Genomic DNA, 23,778 nt, shown 5'->3' on the forward strand with positions numbered 1-23,778 from the left:
ACTGAAAACTGCTGTTCACAAATGCTCTCCATCCAACCTCACTGAGCTCGAGCTGTTTTGCAAGGAGGAATGGGAAAAAATTTCAGTCTCTCGATGTGCAAAACTGATAGAGACATACCCCAAGCGACTTACAGCTGTAATCGCAGCAAAAGGTGGCGCTACAAAGTATTTACTTAAGGGGGCTGAATAATTTTGCACGCCCAATTTTTCAGTTTTGGATTTGTTAAAAAAGTTTGAAATATCCAATAAATGTCGTTCCACTTCATGATTGTGTCCCACTTGTTGTTGATTCTTCACAAAAAAATACAGTTTTATATCTTTATGTTTGAAGCCTGAAATGTGGCAAAAGGTCGCAAAGTTCAAAGGGGCCGAATACTTTCGCAAGGCACTGTATGTATGTGTGTGTGTGTGTGTGTGTGTGTGTGTGTGTGTGTGTGTGTGTGTGTGTGTGTGTGTGTGCGTATGTTTTACCTGCAGTCTCGCTCTCTCCTCCTGGTGTTTCTTCTCGGCCTCCTGTAGCTGAGCATACAGACGCTTACTGACCTCCCTCATCTTGTCCCTCTCCACCTCATCCTCCCCTCCCTGAAGACAGAGAGAAAGAAAGAGGGAATAAAGGAACTGTTCAACTGGGAGAAAACTTATAAAACACAGTTTGTTTCCATAGATTTGAGTGAAGCTCCAATAATCCACTAATATCCTGTTCATAAACTCAATCAGCCACCTGACTGATCAAAGCACTGTAAACTCCTGACTCCCCCGGTTTAGGGAAGTACTGTATTGTATACTGTTGTGTACTACTGTATTGTAAAGCATTGTACAGTAGTGTATTGTATACTGTTGTGTACTACTGTATTGTAAAACATTGTACAGTAGTGTATTGTATAGTGTTCACCCATGCCAATATATCCTCCAAACACAGTCTACTCTGGGATTATCACTTACGTACAGTATTGCGTAGTACTGTTTTGTGTAGTATTGTATAGTACTCTATTGTATAGTGTAGTACTGTATAGTACTCTGTATTGTATAGTGTTGTGTAGTACTGTATTGTGTAGTATTGTTTTGTATAGAATTGTACAGTACTGCATTGTATAGTACTCTATTGTATAGTGTAGTGTATAGGTTTCTTAGTGTTGATTCTACTGTAGTGAGAGCGGCTCGGCCCTTTGTTTACACAGGTGAATCAGATTAATGACGAGAGAGAGAGAGAGAGAGAGAGAGAGAGAGAGAGAGAGAGAGAGAGAGAGAGAGAGAGAGAGAGAGCGAGTGAGAGCGAGAGGAAACGCAAAATGCTAATATGCAAATAATTACAGAACAATCTATTTTTACATTTCAATGACAGAGGGAGGGAGAGAGTGAGAAAGAGTGAGGTGTGACTGTATGAGTCTGGGTGTCATAGCAGCGGTTACAAAGGGAGAGATTCTGATGGAAGCCAAACAAAGGCGAAAGTTTTCCACTCATATTTCTTTAACGCCAACTGCTACTCATGCGTCATTCACAAGCTGCACACACACAAACTGTTAAAGTCAGCCCTATTCACTCTTCTGAAAAGGCTCCTGAATCCTGACATGAATAGCCTTGGGAACGCCCATTACCTGTTTGGCCTCGAGACTAAACCAAAGCTATTAAACAGGCAGTCATCTGGGGAATGTAGAACAATGGAGGGAGAAGAACACAAACACACTCAACAACACAGGAGGAGAGGAAGGACGGAATGTACCAGGCCTTCCAGATCTCTCTCCTAGGGGGTGTTCCTCTCCCTCTCTGTATTTGTGAATACACTCATACTAAAATGGACACACACACACACACACACACACACTGAACCATACCAAACTCTTCGAACTGGGTCAGTCTAAGACTTGATATGTAGGTGTTAGACGCACACATAAGCTCTCACCCCCCCCCCCCCCCCCCCCCCCCCCCCACATGAACCTGTGTGTATAGGGCATGTGAAAAGCCCCTCACCTGCCCATCATCTTTAGCTCCTCCCTTTGAGGAAGAAGAGATGTTCTGATTGGAGGGAGTGCTGACTCCGTAGCCACTAGCAAGAAACTGGGGGGAGAGAAGGATGAAGAAAGAGAGGGAATAGTGAGGGATGGAGAGAACGAGAAGCGATATGAGACAAACATTTAGATAGGAGTCACACACACAGGACATATTGCATATGTCATCAGTAGGTATCAAAATTAATGATGACACTAAACAACTGGTTCCATAGCAACACGTGTTCACATAAACATTATAAATGTGTTCCATAGCAACATGTTCACATAAACATTATAAATGTGTTCCATAGCAACACATGTACACATAAACATTATAAATGTCTTCCATAGCAACATGTGTTCACATAAATATTATAAATGTGTTCCATAGCAACACATGTACACATAAACATTATAAATGTCTTCCATAGCAACATGTGTTCACATAAACATTATAAATGTGTTCCATAGCAACACATGTACACATAAACATTATAAATGTCTTCCATAGCAACACGTGTTCACATAAACATTATAAATGTGTTCCATAACAACACATGTACACATAAACATTATAAATGTGTTCCTTAACAACACGTGTTCACATAAACATTATAAATGTGTTCCTTAACAACATGTGTTCACATAAACATTATAAATGTGTTCCATAACAACACATGTACACATAAACATTATAAATGTGTTCCTTAACAACGTGTACACATAAACATTATAAATGTGTTCGATAACAACACGTGTTCACATAAACATTATAAATGTGTTCCTTAACAACGTGTACACATAAACATTATAAATGTGTTCCTTAACAACACGTGTACACATAAACATTATAAATGTGTTCCTTAACAACACGTGTTCACATAAACATTATAAATGTGTTCCTTAACAACACGTGTTCACATAAACATTATAAATGTGTTCCTTAACAACACATGTACACATAAACATTATAAATGTGTTCCTTAACAACACGTGTTCACATAAACATTATAAATGTGTTCCTTAACAACACGTGTTCACATAAACATTATAAATGTGTTCCATAACAACACGTGTTCACATAAACATTATAAATGTGTTCCTTAACAACACGTGTACACATAAACATTATAAATGTGTTCCATAGCAACACGTGTTCACATAAACATTATAAATGTGTTCCATAACAACACATGTACACATAAACATTATAAATGTGTTCCATAGCAACATGTGTTCACATAAACATTATAACTGTGTTCCTTAACAACACGTGTTCACATAAACATTATAAATGTGTTCCATAACAACACATGTACACATAAACATTATAAATGTGTTCCATAACAACACATGTACACATAAACATTATAAATGTGTTCCTTAACAACACATGTTCACATAAACATTATAAATGTGTTCCATAACAACACATGTACACATAAACATTATAAATGTGTTCCTTAACAACACATGTACACATAAACATTATAAATGTGTTCCTTAACAACACATGTACACATAAACATTATAAATGTGTTCCTTAACAACACGTGTTCACATAAACATTATAAATGTGTGCACATACCTTGTGTTGTCCTTTGTTCTTGGTGGCCATCTGTTCCCTCAGGGTCTTCAGACAGTATCTCACCTGAGCAACAAACAAACAAACAAACACACACACACACAGACACACACACACACAGACACACACAGACACAGACAGACACACACAGACACAGACACAGACACACACACACACACACACACACACACACACACACACACACACACACACACACACGTTACTGACAGACTCACACACAGAGAGAGAAAGTGAGAGAGAGAGAATGTGTCTTACCTCCTGTATCTGGGAGACTTCATCTGACAACATCTTGAGGCTCTGCTGGTGTCTCTGCTGCTCCTGTCTACGATCCTCCAGATACACCTGCAACACATGGAACACAGACGTATTAAACACACATTACACATTACACATTACACACCCTGGTAACACACACACCCTCAAACATTAAGCCCCACCCACCTTGATGACCTCAACCTTTTCAGTCTTCTCCTCAGAGGGTTTGATTGGTTCAGGCTTCAGAGCAGGCCTATCACTGGTTGGCTGCACCAGAGCAAATGCTCGTCCGATTGGCTGAAAAATCAGGGAGGGAGGGGAGTTTGTGATACTTGGAATAGTGTGAAAATATTTCCAAGCCTCCAGCATGTGTGAACATGAAGTGATTCTGAGTGTGGTGACATGAATGTGTGAGAGGAGTTTCGTGTTGCAACACTAGATTAGGAAGAACACTCAGTGACGGACCAACAGGATATGACATCAAGATGTTCCATTCAGTCCCATATACAGTAGTAGGTATGATACTCAGATTAGCACTGAGAATGTCTGACACAAACTGACCGTCAGAAAATGTACTAACCAGAATGAAACAGGTTAGAAACTAATGGTGGTCCTCTAAAACAGAAGGGGAGTTGTAGAATGTGTACAGCATTATAACACACATCTGTCATTTAGGTCCACCGCTTCAAGAACAAACTCTGGAAACTATTTATCTGTGTATACAGGATTCCTGTGTTTGTGTGTGTGTCAGCAGTGCTCCTGTGTGTGTGTATAAAGCCCCCATAATCAGTAGACATTACATTTAGCCCTGATTGCTATGGTGATCACCACCATCCCATAAACTCTAAACTTCTGTGGGACTGGTCAAAGAAAGAAAGAAAGAAAGAAAGAAAGAAAGAAAGAAAGAAAGAAAGAAAGAAAGAGAGAGAGAGAGAGAGGGAGAGAGAGAGGGAGAGAGAGAGAGGGAGAGAGAGAGGGGAGAGAGAGAGAACGCAAGAGAGAGAGAGAAAGCAAGAGAGAAAGCAAGAGAGAGAGAGAGAAAGCAAGAGAGAGAAAGCAAGAGAGAAAGCAAGAGAGAAAGCAAGAGAGAGAGAGAAAGCAAGAGAGAGAGAGAAAGCAAGAGAGAGAAAGCAAGAGAGAGAGAGAGAGAAAGCAAGAGAGAGAGAGAGAAAGCAAGAGAGAGAGAGAGAGAAAGCAAGAGAGAGAGAGAGAAAGCAAGAGAGAGAGAGAGAAAGCAAGAGAGAGAGAGAGAGAGAGAGAAAGCAAGAGAGAGAGAGAGAGAAAGCAAGAGAGAGAGAGAGAGAGAGAGAAAGCAAGAGAGAGAGAGAAAGCAAGAGAGAAAGCAAGAGAGAGAGAGAGAGAAAGCAAGAGAGAGAAAGCAAGAGAGAAAGCAAGAGAGAGAGAGACAGAAAGCAATAGAGAGAGAGAGAGATACACTGTATAAGTTTAGTAAGCTTGGCAGTGGTCTGTCTCTCCTCTCCAACACTGCTGTCTTAAGAATAGTCTTAAAAACAGTTGCATAAGACTCTGATGGAAACCGGATGGCAGCCATGACATTTTATGACCTGTTTGTGAGTCTGTGTGTGAACTAGCACCTTGTGTGTGTGTGTGTGTGTGTGTGCTACTCTTTTCTGATTCAACACACTATCAAAGTGTGTTAGGGACAGTGACCCCAGCCATCCCCTGGTCCACTAAAACACACTAAAACCCTCAGCCAGTTCAGAAGGGCTTAACACTATGTATGTATATTCATTTACAGTAACAGTGCAGGTTCAGAATTATGTTCTGCCAAGGACTTTTATCCACATATTACACATAGGGATACAATTCCATCCATCCAGGGACGGAGTTCCATGACTTCCTTCCTGTCCCCTCTGTTGTAATTGTAGGAGTCGGCTAATGCAGACAGAATTCTAGGTGCGTTGAGGGTCTAGGTCTGGTTTAGAGGTTAGGGTTCTAGGTCATGGTTCTAGGTTCTTACCTTGCTCCTGGGTTGTTCTGTGATCCTCCCGACCTGGTTCTGCTGGTGGAGAGTCAGCCTCAGTCTCCTGCACCCATCCTGACGAACGAGACGAAGAAAAGACGAAATGAGAAGCAGTTACAAAGAGCCCGTTATGGGATGGAGAGAGAGAGGGATGGGGGGGAAGGAGGGAACTACTGGAAATGGAGGAGGGGAAAAAGAGGGAGGAGAAACTGAGTAATACTGTGTAGGGCAGAGAGGAAGAGGGAAGGTGGGAGGGAGAGAGAGAGAGACTGACTGGAGTCCAGTACCCAGTCACCTAGTGTGTAGGGAGCCAGTGGTTAGAGAGAGAGACTGACTGGAGGCCAGTACCCAGTCAACTAGTGTGTAGGGAGCCAGTGGTTAGAGAGAGAAAGAAAGAGAGAGAACAGAAGCATAAAGTTGCTCAGAGACAGAATGTTCCATTTGAATGGCGTTCCAGATCGATGCCAGCACCAATAGGAATCTCCATTAGAATTCTGGGAGACAGTGGGCAGAAAAACTGTACTGAAGTGAGATGGAACATTTCCATGGTAACCAAGTCTCCCAGTAACCATAAACTAAATCTGGCTCCAAAACAATGCAACTTAGGAAGAGTGTGTCCGGGTGAAAATACACACACACACACACAAATATACAGAAACCTAAACTCTCTCTTCTCACACACATAAAACTGTTCCATGAGTCGCTATGAGGGCAGTGAGGTCTTGTTGTGTGTCTCGCTGGACAGGGAACCCCCATATTACCAGCTGAGAGGAATGTGTGTGTGGTTGTGTGTGTGTGTGTGGTTGTGTGTCTCGCTGGACAGGAAATCTCCATATTACCAGCTGAGAGGGATGTGTGTGTGGTTGTGTGTCTCGCTGGACAGGGAATCCCCATATTACCAGCTGAGAGGAATGTGTGTGTGGTTGTGTGTCTCGCTGGACAGGGAACCCCCATATTACCAGCTGAGAGGGATGTGTGTGTGGTTGTGTGTGTGTGTGTGGTTGTGTGTCTCGCTGGACAGGGAATCTCCATATTACCAGCTGAGAGGGATGTGTGTGTGGTTGTGTGTCTCGCTGGACAGGGAATCCCCATATTACCAGCTGAGAGGGATGTGTGTGTGGTTGTTTGTGTGTGGTTGTGTGTCTCACTGGACAGGGAACCCCCATATTACCAGCTGAGAGGGATGTGTGTGTGGTTGTGTGTCTGCATGAGGCTGAGGGAGCAGGGTTATAGAGATGATAAACCAGACTACCTGGAAACCAACAACACATCATGTTCTCTTTACTCTCCTCTGTGTACATTTCTGTGTCCTGAAGTCTAAACTCAAGTTAACTCTGAGACAAGACAGACACAGCAAATACTGTGGTGTTGTAAAGTGTTTGAACCCATGGAAACACACTGTGTGGTTAGCTACTGTTCCGTTGAATATTGACTGTGTTGTTTTGACCCATCCAGTCAGGCCAGTTAGGAGAGTTGGAGTATGTGAGGTATGTTGATGTTCTCTGTAGCTCTCTACACTGCCAGCTTTGTGTTGACGCACCAGAGTAGTGCATCACAAAGCCTCCTTTCATAAAACCATTACCCAAACCACCCACTAAATGGGGCGGCAGGGTAGCCTAGTGGTTAGAGCGTTGGACTCGTAACCGGAAGGTTGCAAGTTCAAACCCCCGAGCTGTCGTTCTGCCCCTGAACAGGCAGTTAACCCACTGTTCCTAGGCCGTCATTGAAAATAAGAATTTGTTCTTAACTGACTTGCCTTAACTGACTTAGGTAAAAAAAAAAAAAAATTCTCATTCCTCACTGACTCGCACTGACAGTATGTGTTAAGAATGGGTAGGTGATTAAGAATGGGTAGGTGATTTTCGGGATACTTATATGAAAGATTTCAACACTTAACCAAACAGTATGAAGTCAGTGTGGTAGCCATGGGCAGTGCCAGTGGGCATATCTGGCACATACAGTACACACTACCTACCAGGCCCGTGTGTCTCAGTAGAAATGAGGTAATAACAGGTTGCGTAACGATGTTGTTGGAGAGAAGAGGTCGACCGACTATGCTTTTTCAACGCCGATACCGATTAAATGGACGATTTTTTTAATGTATTTGTAATAATGACAATTACAATTACTGAATGAACACTTATGAACACTTATTTTAACTTAATATCAATAAAATACATTTAGCCTCAAATAAATAATGAAACATGTTCCATTTGGTTTAAATAATGCAAAAACAAAGTGTTGGAGAAGAAAGTAAAAGTGTGCCATGTAAAAAAGCTAATGTTTAAGTTCCTTGCTCAGAACATGAGAACATATGAAAGCTGGTGGTTCCGTTTAACATGAGTCTTCAATATTCCCAGGTAAGAAGTTTTAGGTTGTAGTTGTTATAGGAATTATAGGACTATTTCTCTCTATACCATTTGTATTTCATATACCTTTGACTATTGGATGTTCTTATAGGCACTTTAGTATTGCCAGTGTAAAGTATAGCTTCCGTCCCTCTCCTCGCTCCTACCTGGGCTCGAACCAGGAACACATCGACAACAGCCACCCTCGAAGCAGCGTTACCCATGCAGAGCAAGGGGAACAACTACTCCAAGTCTCAGAGCGAGTGACGTTTGAAACGCTATTAGCGCGCACCCCGCTAACTAGCTAGCCATTTCACATCGTTACACCAGCCTAATCTCGGGAGTTGATAGGCTTGAAGTCATAAACAGCAGAGCTGCTGGCAAAACGCATGAAAGTGCTGTTTGAATGAATGCTTATGAGCCTGCTGGTGTCTAAGATCGCTCAGTCAGACTGCTCTATCAAATCATAGACTTAATTATAACATAATAACACACAGAAATGAGAGCCGTAGGTCATTAATATGGTCGAATCCAGAAACTACTATCAAACTTATTTATCATTTATTCTTTCAGTGAAATACGGAACCGTTCCGTATTTTATCTAACGGGTGGCATCCATCAGTCTAAATATTCCTGTTACATTGCACAACCTTCAATGTTATGTCATGATTACGTAAAATTCTGGCAAATTAGTTTGCGATGTGCCAGGCGGCACAAACTGTTGCATATACCCTGACTCTGCGTGCAATGAACAAGTGACACAATTTCACCTGGTTAATAGTGCCTGCTAACCTGGATTTCTTTTAGCTAAATATGTAGGTGTAAAAATATATACTTCTGTGTACTGATTTTACGAAAGGCATTGATGTTTATGGTTAGGTACACGGAGCAACAGTCCTTTTTCGCGAATGCGCACTGCACTGCAACGCAGGACACGCTAGATAAACTAGTAATATCATCAACCATGTGTAGTTATAACTAGTGATTATGATTGATTAAGTTTAATGCTAGCTAGCAACTTACCTTGGCTTCTTACTGCATTCGCGTAACAGGCGGGTTCCTCGTGAGGCAGGTTGTTAGAGTGTTGGACTAGTTAACCGTAAGGTTACAAGATTGAATCCCTGAGCTGACAAGGTAAAGATCTGTCGTTCTGCCCCTGAACAGGCAGTTAAACCCACCGTTCCTCATTGAAAATAAGAATGTGTTCTTAACTGACTAGTGAAATAAAGATTAAATAAAGGTCTAAAAAATAAATAAAATAAATGTATAAAAAAATAGGCGTCCAAAATTACCGATTTCCGATTGTTATGACAACCTGAAATCGGCCCTAATTAATCGGCCATTCCGATTCATCGGTCGACCTCTACCACCTGTTAGGACAGGACACACCACACACTCAACAAATACACATGCAGTCAGATCAGACTGCCAACTGAGTGCAAACAACCCTCCCCCTCTCACCATCCCACGATCTATCTCTCAATTCTATCCATTGCCACCTGACAGTAGGACTAATCCAGCAATATAAAGAAAGAGAAAAAATGATGAGAGAGACAAAGACCAGCAGAGAGACAGAGAGGGAGAGAAGCGAGAGACAGCGAGTAGAGATTGAAAATTTAATTGAGAGAGCGAGAGAGAGAGAGAGAGAGAGACAGGGAGAGAGACAGGGAGAAAGAGTAGAGAGTAGAGAGAAATAAAGAGAGAATGTTCTGTTAGATGAACAGTAATGTGTCCCTAGAGACAGGTCCCCTGGCCTCTCATATAGAAACCATCATCGCCAAACCCACTGGCTCCAGGTCATCTATAAGTCTTTACTAGGTAAAGCCCCACCTCATCTCAGCTCACTGGTCACTATAGCAGCACCCACCCGTAGCAGGTATATGTCACTGGTCATCCCCAAAGCTAATTCCTCTTTTGGACACCTTTCCTTCCAGTTCTCTGCTGCCAATGACTGGAACGAATTGCAAAATTCACTAAAGCTGGAGACCCATATCTCACTAACTTTAAGCACCAGCTGTCAGAGCAGCTCACAGATCACTGCACCTGTATATAGCCCATCTGTAAATAGCCCATCCAACTACCTCGTCCCCATACTGTTATTTATTTTTTTGCTCCTTTGCACCCCCGTATCTCTACTTGCACATTCATCTTCTACACATCTATCACTCAAGTGTTTAATTGCTATATTGTAATTATTTCACCACTATGGCCTATTTATTGCCTTAACTCCCTTATCTTACTTCATTTGCACACACTGTATATAGACTTTTTTTCTCTATTGTGTTATTGACTGTATGTTTGTTTATTCCATGTGTAACTCTGTGTTGTTTGTGTCGCACTGCTTTGCTTTATCTTGGCCAGGTCGCAGTTGTAAATGAGAACTTGTTCTCAACTGGCCTACCTGGTTAAATAAAGGTGAAATAAATCAAACAAAATAGAGAAACAGACAAAGGTTCACCTAATCCACCACCAAACAGACACACCTTGACCTACTACACTATCACAAACAACCAGGATCAGGTAATGACAGCCATCCACAGGGAAAACAGACTATTGCAACACAGACCCAGCCTACCGCCCAGAGACCCAGCCTACCGCCCAGAGACCCAGCCTACCGCCCAGAGACCCAGTCTACCGCCCAGAGACCCGGCCTACCGCCCAGAGACCCGGCCTACCGCCCAGAGACCCGGCCAACCGCCCAGAGACCCGGCCAACCGCCCAGAGACCCGGCCTACCGCCCAGAGACCCGGCCTACCGCCCAGAGACCCGGCCAACCGCCCAGAGACCCGGCTTACCGCCCAGAGACCCGGCCTGCCGCCCAGAGACCCGGCCAGCCGCCCAGAGACCCGGCCAGCCGCCCAGAGACCCGGCCAGCCGCCCAGAGACCCGGCCAGCCGCCCAGAGACCCGGCCTGCCGCCCAGAGACCCGGCCTGCCGCCCAGAGACCCGGCCTGCCGCCCAGAGACCCGGCCTGCCGCCCAGAGACCCGGCCTGCCGCCCAGAGACCCGGCCTACCGCCCAGAGACCCGGCCTACCGCCCAGAGAACCGGCCTACCGCTCAGAGAACCGGCCTACCGCCCAGAGACCCAGTCTACCGCCCAGAGACCCAGTCTACCGCCCAGAGACCCAGTCTACCTCCCAGAGACCCTGTCTACCGCCCAGAGACCCAGTCTACCGCCCAGAGACCCAGCCTACCGCCCAGAGACCAAGCCTACCGCCCAGAGACCCAGTCTATCGCCCAGAGACCCAGCCTACCGCCCAGAGACCCAGTCTACCGCCCAGAGACCCAGTCTACCGCCCAGAGACCCAGTCTATCGCCCAGAGACCCAGCCTACCGCCCAGAGACCCAGCCTACCGCCCAGAGACCCAGTCTATCGCCCAGAGACCCAGCCTACCGCCCAGAGACCCAGCCTACCGCCCAGAGACCCAGCCTACCGCCCAGAGACCCAGCCTACCGCCCAGAGACCCAGCCTACCGCCCAGAGACCCAGTCTATCGCCCAGAGACCCAGCCTACCGCCCAGAGACCCAGCCTACCGCCCAGAGACCCAGCCTATCGCCCAGAGACCCAGCCTACTGCCCAGAGACCCAGCCTACCATTATAATAGAGCAGTAATGTAAAACCAGATTCAGCATGGTCTACAGCCACAAGGGATCATAGGACATTGACAAGGCTATTGTTTGTGACTGTGGCATCAGGAGAGAGGGACAGACCGATAGAGAGAGAAAGAGAGAGTAGAGAGACAGAGATAGAGTAGAGAGATAGAGTGGAGAGAGAGGGAGAGAGTAGAGAGAGAGGGAGAGACAGGCAAAGCAGAACAGAGGGAGAGTTGTGTGATAGAGACTGAATGACTCTTTCCAACCCTACACTGGAAACAGCAGACTACCTGCTAACACCAGTTGATAGGAGAGTTGAATAGAGACCCATATAAACAACGCAGAGAAATGTCAGTATGAGCTCAGCGTTCAGTACTGTCCCTCCTCTGTCATAAACGGAACCTGAGAGAGCTGTAAACAGAGATAGTGGAGCAGGTATCAGTACCACATCACCAAGTACCTACGTTCCAGTCAGTACCACATCAACTAGTACCTACATTCCAGTCAGTACCACATCACCTAGCATCTACATTCCAGTCAGTACCACATCACCTAGTATCTACGTTCCAGTCAGTACCACATCACCTAGTATCTACATTCCAGTCAGTACCTTATCACCTACCACCTACGTTCCAGTCAGTACCACATCACCTAGTATCTACGTTCCAGTCAGTACCACATCACCTAGTATCTACATTCCAGTCAGTACCACATCACCTAGCACCTATGTTCCAGTCAGTACCACATCACCTAGCACCTATGTTCCAGTCAGTACCACATCACCTAGTATCTACATTCCAGTCAGCACCTATGTTCCAGTCAGTACCACATCACCTAGTACCTACGTTCCAGTCAGTACCACATCACCTAGCATCTACGTTCCAGTCAGTACCACATCACCTAGCATCTACGTTCCAGTTAGTACCACATCACCTAGCACCTAAGTTCCAGTTAGTACCACATCACCTAGCATCTACGGACCAGTCAGTACCACATCACCTAGTACCTACGTTCCAGTCAGTACCACATCACCTAGTACCTACGTTCCAGTCAGTACCACATCACCTAACATCTACGTTCCAGTCAGTACCACATCACCTAGCATCTACATTCCAGTCAGTACCACATCACCTAGTACCTACGTTCCAGTCAGTACCACATCACCTAGTACCTACGTTCCAGTCAGTACCACATCACCTAGTACCTACGTTCCAGTCAGTACCACATCACCTAGCATCTACATTCCAGTCAGCACCTATGTTCCAGTCAGTACCACATCACCTAACATCTACGTTCCAGTCAGTACCACATCACCTAGTACCTACATTCCAGTCAGTACCACATCACCTAGTACCTACGTTCCAGTCAGTACCACATCAACTAGTACCTACATTCCAGTCAGTACCACATCACCTAGTACCTATGTTCCAGTCAGTACCACATCATCTAGTACCTACGTTCCAGTCAGTACCACATCACCTAACATCTACGTTCCAGTCAGTACCACATCACCTAGCATCTACGTTCCAGTTAGTACCACATCACCTAGTACCTACGTTCCAGTCAGTACCACATCACCTAGTACCTATGTTCCAGTCAGTACCACATCACCTAGTATCTACATTCCAGTCAGCACCTATGTTCCAGTCAGTACCACATCACCTAGCACCTATGTTCCAGTCAGTACCACATCACCTAGCACCTATGTTCCAGTCAGTACCACATCACCTAGTATCTATGTTCCAGTCAGTACCACATCACCTAGTATCTACATTCCAGTCAGCACCTATGTTCCAGTCAGTACCACATCACCTAGTACCTATGTTCCAGTCAGTACCACATCACCTAGTATCTACATTCCAGTCAGCACCTATGTTCCAGTCAGTACCACATCACCTAGTATCTACGTTCCAGTCAGCACCTATGTTCCAGTCAGTACCACATCACCTAGTACCTACGTTCCAGTCAGTACCACATCACCTAGTACCTACGTTCCAGTCAGTACCACATCACCTAGCATCTACATTCCAGTCAGCACCTATGTTCCAGTCAATACCACATCACCTAACATCTACATTCCAGTCAGTACCACATCACCTAACATCTACGTTCCAGTCAGTACCACATCACCTAGTACCTACGTTCCAGTCAGTACCACATCAACTAGTACCTACGCTCCAGTCAGTACCACATCACCTAGTACCTACGTTCCAGTCAGTACCACATCACCTAGTACCTACATTCCAGTCAGTACCACATCACCTAGTACCTACGTTCCAGTCAGTACCACATCACCTAGTACCTACATTCCAGTCAGTACCACATCACCTAGTACCTATGTTCCAGTCAGTACCACATCATTTAGTACCTACGTTCCAGTCAGTACCACATCCCCTAGTACCTACATTCCAGTCAGTACCACATCACCTAGTACCTATGTTCCAGTCAGTACCACATCATCTAGTACCTACGTTCCAGTCAGTACCACATCACCTAACAACTACGTTCCAGTCAGTACCACATCACCTAGCATCTACGTTCCAGTTAGTACCACATCACCTAGTACCTACGTTCCAGTCAGTACCACATCACCTAGTACCTATGTTCCAGTCAGTACCACATCACCTAGTATCTACATTCCAGTCAGCACCTATGTTCCAGTCAGTACCACATCACCTAGTACCTACGTTCCAGACAGAACCACATCACCTAGTATCTACATTCCAGTCAGCACCTATGTTCCAGTCAGTACCACATCACCTAGCACCTATGTTCCAGTCAGTACCACATCACCTAGCACCTATGTTCCAGTCAGTACCACATCATCTAGTACCTATGTTCCAGTCAGTACCACATCACCTAGTATCTATGTTCCAGTCAGTACCACATCACCTAGTATCTACATTCTAGTCAGCACCTATGTTCCAGTCAGTACCACATCACCTAGTACCTATGTTCCAGTCAGTACCACATCACCTAGTACCTATGTTCCAGTCAGTACCACATCACCTAGTATCTACATTCCAGTCAGCACCTATGTTCCAGTCAGTACCACATCACCTAGTATCTACGTTCCAGTCAGTACCACATCACCTAGCACCTATGTTCCAGTCAGTACCACATCACCTAGTATCTACATTCCAGTCAGCACCTATGTTCCAGTCAGTACCACATCACCTAGTACCTACGTTCCAGACAGGACCACATCACCTAGTATCTACATTCCAGTCAGCACCTATGTTCCAGTCAGTACCACATCACCTAGCACCTACGTTCCAGACAGTACCACATCATCTAGCACCTATGTTCCAGTCAGTACCACATCACCTAGCACCTATGGGCGAAAACCCTCTTCCTCTGTACTGCATTCCATAGGAGAGAATGAACCATCCATAACCAATCTTACTGTGTGTGTGTGCATGCGTCTGTGTGTGTGTGTGTGTGTGTGTGTGTGTTAAACCTTAAAGATCTGCCTCCAGTTAACCTCCGGAGGGGTCTGATTCCCATACCTGAGTTCAGGTGTGATGTGTGCAGTGAGGGATGAGGAATGAGGAACGAGGGGTCAGGTAGAGTGAGAGACACGTCAGAAAATGAGTGAGTAGAGAACAAACATTCCCTCAGACATTCCTATACAATAATTGGTGCAGTGTTACAGAAGGGAATACAACAGATGGCCTAGAGTAAACGCTAAGACATAAGGGATTCCAGTTGAAGAGAAGCTGTAAGACCTGCACACGGGTAAATATGACCTGCACACGGGTAAATAAGACCTGCACACGGGTAAATAAGATCTGCACACGGGTAAATAAGACCTGCACACGGGTAAATATGACCTGCACACGGGTAAATATGACCTGCACACGGGTAAATAAGACCTGCACACGGGTAAATAAGACCTGCACATGGGTAAATATGACCTGCACACGGGTAAATAAGACCTGCACACAGGTAAATAAGACCTGCACACGGGTAAATAAAGAGAGTGTTATGAGCATTGTCTGTTCTTTCCTCTGGGGGTACTAGGTGATAAATCTGTACAAATGATGACAGAGTTATGGTCTCCTGTGGAATGAGTTCTAGGCATGTACCTATTCACCTTTACTGAGGGAGTAGTACTTTCGACCCTAGAAAAATACATACTTAGCAACAAGACCTGCATGAGTTACTGGTTCCTATAGTGTGGAAATGGAATGAGGTCGTCTTGTTTAGTGTCTGAGCTACTGGTTCCTAGTGTGGAGGTTGTCTTGTTTATTGTGTGAGTTGATGCTTCTTCTACTAGTTCCTGGTGGTGGGAAGACTGTTTCTGGTTCCTCCTCATAGATGAGTCAGAAGGTCATGTCTTGCACAGTTCCAGACAGTGATGTCACATTCTCCATAGCGAGCTAATGGGGAGGGATGGCGGAGGGGTGGGTGAGCTCAGTAAACATGAGGAATCAGGGTGGATCATGAGGCATTATTTAAAAAGTAGGAATGCTGACAAAAGCCTAGTGACTGAAAATAAGAGACTTATCAAAACTCTCTGGTGAGTGGATGGATGTTATATTTGAGAATGAATGAGAGTGTGAATTAATAGATAGGCATGAAAAATGTACTGTTCTGTTCTGTCAATGTTCTGCGTAATATCAATACTCACTCTCACACAAACAGAGTGTTCCTTCTATCCAGGTATAGTTCAACTACAGCTGGAGGGCACACATACCTGCATACACACACAAACACACCCTTCACTGTTGCAACTTTGGGAATATTTATTTTTCCTTATATTTCGCAGTTCTCCTCTTCTCATAACTTTTAGCCTAAATGGACTTTAAAAGGTCTTTCACAAGGCTATAGCACAGAATCAGCACATCCTCATATTTATTCCATGTTGCTGTATCTCCCTGGTCTTAATAACCATATTCCTCCTATATTTATTCCATGTTGCTGTATCTCCCTGGTCTTAATAACCATATTCCTCCTATATTTATTCCATGTTGCTGTATCTCCCTGGTCTTAATAACCATATTCATCCTATATTTATTCCATGTTGCTGTATCTCCCTGGTCTTAATAACCATATTCCTCCTATATTTATTCCATGTTGCTGTATCTCCCTGGCCTTAATAACCATATTCCCCCTATATGTATTCCATGTTGCTGTATCTCCCTGGCCTTAATAACCATATTCCTCCTATATTTAATCCATGTTGCTGTATCTCCCTGGCCTTAATAAGCATATTCCTCCTATATTTATTCCATGTTGCTGTATCACCTTGGTCTTAATAACCATATTCCTCCTATATTTATTCCATGTTGCTGTATCTCCCTGGTCTTAATAACCATATTCCTCCTATATTTATTCCATGTTGCTGTATCACCTTGGTCTTAATAACCATATTCATCCTATATTTATTCCATGCTGCTGTATCTCCCTGGTCTTAATAACCATATTCCTCCTATATTTATTCCATGTTGCTGTATCTCCCTGGTCTTAATAAGCATATTCCTCCTATATTTATTCCATGTTGCTGTATCTCCCTGGTCTTAACAACCATATTCCTCCTATATTTATTCCATGTTGCTGTATCTCCCTGGTCTTAATAAGCATATTCCTCCTATATTTATTCCATGTTGCTGTATCTCCCTGGTCTTAATAACCATATTCATCCTATATTTATTCCATGTTGCTGTATCTCCCTGGTCTTAATAACCATATTCATCCTATATTTATTCCATGTTGCTGTATCACCTTGGTCTTAATAACCATATTCCTCCTATATTTATTCCATGTTGCTGTATCTCCCTGGTCTTAACAACCATATTCCTCCTATATTTATTCCATGTTGCTGTATCTCCCTGGTCTTAATAACCATATTCATCCTATATTTATTCCATGTTGCTGTATCACCCTGGCCTTAATAACCATATTCATCCTATATTTATTCCATGTTGCTGTATCTCCCTGGTCTTAACAACCATATTCCTCCTATATTTATTCCATGTTGCTGTATCTCCCTGGTCTTAATAACCATATTCCTCCTATATTTATTCCATGTTGCTGTATCTCCCTGGTCTTAATAACCATATTCATCCTATATTTATTCCATGTTGCTGTATCTCCCTGGTCTTAATAAGCATATTCCTCCTATATTTATTCCATGTTGCTGTATCACCCTGGTCTTAATAAGCATATTCCTCCTATATTTATTCCATGCTGCTGTATCTCCCTGGTCTTAATAACCATATTCCTCCTATATTTATTCCATGTTGCTGTATCTCCCTGGTCTTAATAACCATATTCATCCTATATTTATTCCATGTTGCTGTATCTCCCTGGCCTTAATAAGCATATTCCTCCTATATTTATTCCATGTTGCTGTATCACCCTGGTCTTAATAAGCATATTCCTCCTATATTTATTCCCTGCTGCTGTATCTCCCTGGCCTTAATAACCATATCAGATCAGATATGAATGTGGGTGTAGAATGTTTGTTGTTCCATTGTATCTGATAAGGACAACGTTGTATTAAGGGGTGATTCTAATTTGAGAGCTGCATCGTTCCCACACCCCTAGTTGTTTATGTTCAAATATAAAACAAGATAAACCCGACTAGCACGAACAAAGCATAGGTTATGTATCTAGCCGTGTGCTTCATCATTTGACTGTGTACCTTGACCTTATAATCCAGTTTTATAGCCCTTAAATTCTGATAGGCTGTTGCTCCTGGTAGAGGTTACCTATAGGCACATATCTAGGATCAGTGTACCATACTTAATAAGTCCAAACCTTGACCAAAGGGGGTGAAAAGTTAAGGGCCAACATCATGCTAGTGCTGATAGCTGTTCAAATCAAATGTATTTATATAGCCCTTCTTACATCAGCTGATATCTCAAAGTGCTGTACAGAAATCCAGCCTAATACCCCAAACAGCAAGCAATGCAGGTGTAGAAGCACCTCTGTGCAACAGAGCTGTTGTATGGCTCTGCAGGAGCCTGTGTTTATCTTGGTGAACGTGTCATGTTGTGGGCCAATGGTCAGGCCCCAGATAGAACACAGACATCAGAGACATTTGTCTAACAGGGTCAATGATTAACCTTCTCCAGCCAGACAGGAGATTAAGAGCTTCTATACCAGGGATAATGACTGGTGATGTAAACATCTAGGTGGAGCAGAGCTCAAAGGACCTTATAAGGGAACTTGTATAAGCCTGGTTCTCAGTCTGGATGTAGTGTGCCTGCCCTGCAACCAAAGGATCACTGGTTCAATGCCCCTCACAGATGTGTTCCACACTAAATCACTACAATTATGGTATATGACAATGCCTAACGGGCATAGAGCAGTGGTGTCAAACATACGGCCTGGATCCCGCCCGCAATGGGGACCAATCCTGCCCGCTGCTGGTTTAAATAAAAATAAAAAATTGAAATGTTTTTTTGGGGGGGGGGGGGGGGGGGGTTTATTGACTGTGGCCAGCTCACTAATAATCACAGAAGAAGAAGGAAGACTGAATGTGCCCCCCGGGGACAAAATTAGTTTGACACCCCTGGCATAGAGAGAGGACACTTATGACAGCAGTCTGGTCCCTCTGGCCAGATTACAGATGTTATTTGGGCTAATATGGTGTGTGTCTGTGTGTGTGTTAATACTATAATTACTAGAAAAAGCCCATTAACACCAGAGGAAGCCAGTAAGCCTGATAAGACTTCAGTCAGGAGGATCTAAGACCAATACTCAGAAGTTAATTAATCTCTTCTTGTTTATTCTTACTTTGGGGCACAAAATGATACCACTAAAGTAAGGTATTGTGCTATCGGTTAAATTAAATATTGTAATTGATCTCAGATTATAATGTAAAACATATTTGCATATCCAACAGGTTGGCATGAATAAACGAAAACTTATTTTTTTTAATAAAGCAGCCACATAGTGATAGCATAACCTTTGACACACGTCAGTGGCGCCCCTCGATCTGCCTGCCAGACTGTCTAGCCATCCGGTACGCTGTGAGAAGGAAAGTAAAAACATGTTCACTTAAATAGTTATTGTCTTACCGCTGTTCTCTCATCAGCTCTGAGGTCCTCAAATGTACACAGACTCCGCGTTACCCCGTTCATCTTCACACAGATAAGATAGATAAATAACTATATAGCTTAAATATGAAAGAGTTGTCCAACGTTGCTTATATATAATTATTTTCTCTAAACAAACAGGGAACACGGATTTTCGTCCTCTTGTCTCACTCTCGCCCTCACAGACGGAAGATCACGGTTGATTTTAACAATAGTCGACGCTGCTCTTCACTACCAGTCGATAACGTTTCATCAGGCAGTTCCCTCCACTCCCGCCCTCCCCCAGGAATGTATGCGCGTGACCTCAATGCACAGGCAGCAAAGATGTTGGATAGCTGAAGATGGTTAACATCCTGAGTGAACAATCGAACAAAAAATGATCCGTTCCTGTCTACTTAAGGGGGTGGCTCTCCCATATACACCAATACGACAGCAGCTGGGTCTGGTATTCTTCTTGGTTCATTGACTTCCATGAAACAAAAAAATAGGGAGTGGGATGTCTCGCTGCCTGTTCTTTCTCTGTAGCCAGCAGGCTCTGTCTCCCGTCACGCCTCCGCGCTGCGCGCTACAACTGAAAAAGTCAGAGGAGCGCGGATTACGCAGGTAAATACCTGTAAAATTGCAAAATAATACAACTCAATCTCATTCCACCCGAAACTCAATCTCATACCGATCACATATTAGGAAAATTACGATTTTATTTCAGTTGAGTATTGCATTCAGGTTTGAGGGACACAAATATAGTTGTTCCACAGACAAATAGGCTACTCATGACCACAAAAACACGGAAACTGAAACTGACAAAGACAGACAGGCACAGAGTTTAGAGAGAGACAGTGCTCCACCAGTGTGTCCCAAATTGGATCAAGATGTATTAATGGTCATTAATGGGTGCGCTGAGCAGGAGTCTACAGTGAGTACAGACCCAGACAGCTAGGGTCTCAGTGAGTACAAACCCAGACAGCCAGGGTCTCAGTGAGGACAGACCCAGACAGCTAGGGTCTCAGTGAGTACAGACCCAGCCAGCTAGGGTCTCAGTGAGTACAGACCCAGCCAGCTAGGGTCTCAGTGAGTACAGACACAGACAGCTACGGTCTCAGTGAGTACAGACCCAGACAGCTAGGGTCTCAGTGAGTACAGACCCAGACAGCTAGGGTATCAGAGTGAGTACAGACCCAGACAGCTAGGGTCTCAGTGAGTACAGACCCAGACAGCTAGGGTATCAGAGTGAGTACAGACCCAGACAGCTGGGGTCTCAGAGTGAGTACCACAGAGACGAGGCAGCACAGATATGAACAGGAGTTTGAACAGTGAGACAGACTACCACTGAATATGTCACCCCGAGTCACTGTTCTCCATACATCCGCCTGTTCCTACCCAGTAGTCCTATACAGTACTGAGTCAGAGATCTCTCATCCAGACTGTCATTCAGTCCAACAGACCTGCTGCTCTCAGGTATACATATTACATGATTTAGCAGAACACACTATCCTTGCCATTTTAGGAAGAAAGAGAAATTGGGAGAAACTCAGTTAAACTTCAGTCAATTTAGAACAATAATTGACTAACCCAAATACTTGCCAATGAACTTAGAACAGTAGGATTGATGGGCAAGTTTATGGCCCCAGATAGGGGGAAATGAAAGAGAAATATAACAGGATGAATAGGCAAATCTTTCTTCTGGCAGGGTAGAATACATGCTGTGCTGAACACAGTGGGTTGACTGAGATAGGAAACAGATGATATCCACTCCTCTCTTTCACACCTACAGTAACATTATCTGATCCCAACCACTCACACATGACAGCTAGTTTACACTTCTCCCAGATTATCTGGTTATATCTTTCAAAACCCATTCCAATGTAGTGGTGGAAATATTTTCATTATGTCACATGAGAATATAGAAATGTGAATATCTGTAGTGATCTGGCAGGTACTGTACATATCACTCCCCTATGGAAAATGTTATGGCACAACATAGCCCACTTACACAACACTAACACACCCTGGGAATGATTTCTATACAAATACTGTTTGGGAAACATTGCATTCCATAACCACAGGTGGGGACAGCCCAGTGTCCCACTGGGCTGTCAATATTGACTGGTTTGCCATCAGGAAAAACTGGAACACTGGCAGGACATAGCGTACTGTACATACAGACTACTGGTATGGAAACACTATTGCAATGTGCTTTGTACAAAATACTAGAGAACACAAACATATAAATTAATAATTAATTATTATTACAGAAAAAGTGTGGAAACATAAAAAATGTATCACAGATAGAACTGGGATGTAGTAGCTCAAGGTAAAGAGTTTGGAAAAGGAAATGTATTCCCAGGTACATGCAAAAACTAAACTTCCTTTCATAACGCTTGATATTCAGTCACACAAAAGGTGTAGAACATCCGAGAAAACAAAAAAGACATTCTTCACACAGAGAATGCTCTTGAGTCGCCTCACAATAACAGATAGTAATTGTAGCTCATTCTTGTCCTTGAAGAATACTATGTGTACAGATATACAGGGAGTTCTTGTCTTATCTCTGGATATTCAATAGCAAAGTAATTATAACCCTTTTTTAAACGTTTTTTTTTGTCACATACAGTCATAGTAGTACAGCACCCTTGGAGCAAATAAGGGTTAAGTGCCTTACTCAAGGGCACATTGGCAACTTTTTCACCTTGTCGGCTCAAGTATTCTAACCCGCAACCTTTCGGTTACTGGCCCAACGCTCTAACCTCTAGCTTATCTGCCACCCTACAAATCAATATGTTGTTGTGTCGTGGGATGATAGGTTATCTATGATTAAACAAGAAAACAATACCCCTCCATACTGACCCTATTTAGTCTTTCCCACAACTCCAATGTAACACTGATTACTAAAACCAACTGCACGGCAGTCTTTCCCACAACTCCAATGTAACACTAAACATTAAAACCAACTGCACGGCAGTCTTTCCCACAACTCCAATGTAACACTGATCACTAAAACCAACTGCACGGCAGTCTTTCCCACAACTCCAATGTAACACTGATCACTAAAACCAACTGCACGGCAGTCTTTCCCACAACTCCAATGTAACACTGATCACTAAAACCAACTGCACGGCAGTCTTTCCCACAACTCCAATGTAACACTGATCACTAAAACCAACTGCACGGCAGTCTTTCCCACAACTCCAATGTAACACTGATCACTAAAACCAACTGCACGGCAGTCTTTCCCACAACTCCAATGTAACACTGATCACTAAAACCAACTGCACGGCAGTCTTTCCCACAACTCCAGTGTAACACTGATCACTAAAACCAACTGCACGGCAGTCTTTCCCACAACTCCAATGTAACACTGATTACTAAAACCAACTGCACGGCAGTCTTTCCCACAACTCCAATGTAACACTGATCACTAAAACCAACTGCACGGCAGTCTTTCCCACAACTCCAGTGTAACACTGATCACTAAAACCAACTGCACGGCAGTCTTTCCCACAACTCCAATGTAACACTGATCACTAAAACCAACTGCACGGCAGTCTTTCCCACAACTCCAATGTAACACTAAACATTAAAACCAACTGCACGGCAGTCTTTCCCACAACTCCAATGTAACACTGATCACTAAAACCAACTGCACGGCAGTCTTTCCCACAACTCCAATGTAACACTGATCACTAAAACCAACTGCACGGCAGTCTTTCCCACAACTCCAATGTAACACTGATCACTAAAACCAACTGCACGGCAGTCTTTCCCACAACTCCAATGTAACACTGATCACTAAAACCAACTGCACGGCAGTCTTTCCCACAACTCCAATGTAACACTGATCACTAAAACCAACTGCACGGCAGTCTTTCCCACAACTCCAGTGTAACACTGATCACTAAAACCAACTGCACGGCAGTCTTTCCCACAACTCCAATGTAACACTGATTACTAAAACCA

General features: G+C 43.7%; 1 protein-coding gene across 1 annotated transcript in view; it reads right to left on the reverse strand.

The window, feature by feature from the left end:
• The window catches only part of LOC110537383 (tuftelin), a 29,526-nt gene extending 9,158 nt beyond the window's left edge, over window positions 1-20,368 (reverse strand). Inside the window, exons 1-7 of the mRNA XM_036967433.2 lie at window positions 19,807-20,368; window positions 5,831-5,908; window positions 4,036-4,146; window positions 3,850-3,936; window positions 3,577-3,639; window positions 1,969-2,055; window positions 472-582 (exon numbers count right to left, since the gene is read on the reverse strand). Coding sequence (XP_036823328.1) covers window positions 472-582; window positions 1,969-2,055; window positions 3,577-3,639; window positions 3,850-3,936; window positions 4,036-4,146; window positions 5,831-5,908; window positions 19,807-19,869 — 600 coding nt within the window. The 5' untranslated portion in view covers window positions 19,870-20,368. The remainder of the gene's footprint in view (window positions 1-471; window positions 583-1,968; window positions 2,056-3,576; window positions 3,640-3,849; window positions 3,937-4,035; window positions 4,147-5,830; window positions 5,909-19,806) is intronic.
• Window positions 20,369-23,778: the final 3,410 nt, after the last annotated feature.

Source organism: Oncorhynchus mykiss, chromosome 3, assembly GCF_057628025.1.
Source record: "Oncorhynchus mykiss isolate SJ-2025 chromosome 3, ASM5762802v1, whole genome shotgun sequence".
Taxonomy (NCBI): domain Eukaryota; kingdom Metazoa; phylum Chordata; class Actinopteri; order Salmoniformes; family Salmonidae; genus Oncorhynchus; species Oncorhynchus mykiss.